This window comes from Oratosquilla oratoria, chromosome 22, assembly GCF_046742065.1.
Source record: "Oratosquilla oratoria isolate Oo_2021 chromosome 22, ASM4674206v1, whole genome shotgun sequence".
Classification (NCBI taxonomy): Eukaryota; Metazoa; Arthropoda; class Malacostraca; order Stomatopoda; family Squillidae; genus Oratosquilla; species Oratosquilla oratoria.
The window spans coordinates 42,789,777-42,792,276 of NC_134798.1; the positions used below are offsets into that span (position 1 = coordinate 42,789,777).

The following is a 2,500-nucleotide window of genomic DNA, read 5'->3' on the forward strand; positions in this document are numbered from 1 at the left end:
GTGTGTGAACCCTAATGTCGACGATTTTTTTCCTGTGTGTGACCCCTCATGAAGATGATCAGTGCATATTTCTCTTCAACGTCCGGGTGATCCGATCTGGAACGGTAACCGGATTGCGAGGTCACAACACGGAGAGTCCAACCGGTTGAGAGACCTACCGGGGAACTTACCGGTTCAAAACCGGAAACTCATAGCTTAGGGGTGGGGAGCAGGAATGGGAGGATGAACGGGACAGATGGGAGGAGATAGAACGGGGGGGGGGATATATATATATATATAACCACAAAGTAATGTCGTAGCACATTGGTAAAATTACTATTGACCCACATTTGGAGAATAATTGGCGAAAGTTAAGATCCGTATATTTCGTTCATTATCTGTGATCCTCTTCAGCAGATGAAGAGGATCTTCTGAAGAGGATAACAGATAATGGTCGAAATATACGGATATCTTTTCTTTCGCCTATTCTTCTCCGAAAGTGGGTCATTAGTACATTATATATATATATATATATATATATATATATATAATATATATATATATATATATGTTGAGACATTCAGACAGGTTGCCGTAAGTGGGAGTAGGAAGCACAGGAAGCTTAGAGTTTATTCCTAGTTTCGTAGGTATGCTATCTCAAAGCATAACCTGCAGAACTAGTCATGAATAAACTCAGACTAAGACTCCTCTGGTTCTTACTCCCACTTATGTCAAACTGTCAGAATGTCTCAAAATTTATATTATATATATATATATATATATATATATATATATATATATAAAACCTTCGAAGTTTAACTCTACAAAGATTTTCCACATTTCTTGATAATAACTTCGCCTTCAGAGGTCCTCGGGTTTCGGACCCACACAAGGCGGAATAGTGACGTCACTTCCACGTCACATCTTGTACGTGGTCAAACACTGTACATATACATAAAACGTAAAACATATATATATATATATATATATATATATATATATATATATATATATATACATATACCTTAATATACATAAATACCTTGAGACGAACATCAGTTGACTGGATGAAAATACTTGTCATGGGTCTTACCTGCAAAAGAACAAAAAGGAAAAGACAAATTAATACGAGTCTTATTAACACGAGGCAAAAAAAAAAAAAAAAAAACGTAATAAGTAGAAGCACTGGTTGAATACTAAATTTTTTATATGTCAGGGCTTATATATATATATATATATATATATATATATATATATATACGCGCACACACAAGGGTGATTATGCTATTTAATGCCAATGTATTTTCTCTATGGAGCTCATAAATACATAATTGTAATTATGCATATGTGTGTGTCTGTGTGTGTGTGTGTGTGTGTGTGTGTGTGTGTGTGTGTGTGTGTGTGTGTGTGTGTGTGTGTGTGTGTGTGTGCGCGTGTACACGTGTGTTTGAAAATAGAGAGAGAGGGAGAGAGAGAAAGAGAGCATATGCATTCGGCAGCATAAACACGAGCATTAAAGCAAGCATAAACTAACTTGCCCCTTCAAAAGACCAAGACTTTTCTTTCCATGCGAGGTCACAGAAATGACCTCATTTGACCCAAGAAGCGAAACGAAGACGTCAAGCCACGGCGCTCTTTAGCAACATTATTCTGGCTTAAACCAAACTATTCTAATCAAGTAAGTCCACTTAACTAAAAGGGATTAAGAGCCTCGATTAAACCCCGTCGAGCAATGTGGCACACTTAATTAAGTTTATTCTGGTTACCGCAACATTGAGCGGTACACCTGGGGGGAGGTGGGGGGTTAGGGGGATCAGAGGGGGGGGTTAGGGGGTTGACCCCTGACTGAGACTGAAGCGCCTTCACAAATGTCGCTTTGAAATAACGGGAGGAGGGGGAGGAGGAGGGGGAGGAAGGAGAAAGGTGAGGAGGAGGAGGAGGACGAGGAGGTGGAGGAGGATGGGGAGGAGGAAGAAGAGGCGGTTGGAGAGGAGGAGGATAGGGAGGAATGAGAAGGAGAAGGATAGGGAGGAATGAGAAGGAGGAGGAGGAGGAGGAGGTGGAGGAGGAGGTGGAGGAAGATGGGGAGGAAGAAGGCGTGATGACGAGGAGGGGAGGAGGAGGATGAGGAGGAAGAAGACGTGATGACGAGGAGGAGGGGAGGAGGAGGATGGGATTAGGAGGAGGAGGAGGATGGGAAAGAGGAGGGGGAAGAGGAGGGGAGGAGGACAGATATTGTCAGAGATTTGTTTTTTTTATATTAGAGTCGGTCCTTAAGACAGGGAGCGAGAGAGCTAGAGATAGAGAGAGAGAGAGAGAGAGAGAGAGAGAGAAAGAGTTTGTTGAATCTATGTTAATTTATTCCTTCCTACACCATTACAAATATTTTTCTTTTTTGTTTCATAAAGACAGTAAATCAATAGGCATTGTAATAATCAAGAAAACATTACTCAATAAATAAATAAATTAATTAATTAATAAATGATTGTAAGCCAGTCCGTGCTTGGCTACAGACGAGGCC

General features: G+C 40.6%; 1 protein-coding gene across 8 annotated transcripts in view; it reads right to left on the bottom strand.

Moving 5' to 3' along the window:
* The window catches only part of LOC143037493 (uncharacterized), a 516,293-nt gene that overhangs the window by 188,556 nt on the left and 325,237 nt on the right, over positions 1 to 2,500 (bottom strand). The window contains exon 1 of one of the 8 annotated variants that reach the window (XM_076205801.1): positions 1,022 to 1,050. The exons of the other annotated variants lie outside the window; for them this stretch is intronic. Coding sequence (XP_076061916.1) covers positions 1,022 to 1,035 — 14 coding nt within the window. The 5' untranslated portion in view covers positions 1,036 to 1,050. Of the gene's footprint in view, positions 1 to 1,021; positions 1,051 to 2,500 lie in introns of those variants that run through there. 8 annotated transcript variants of the gene reach the window in all.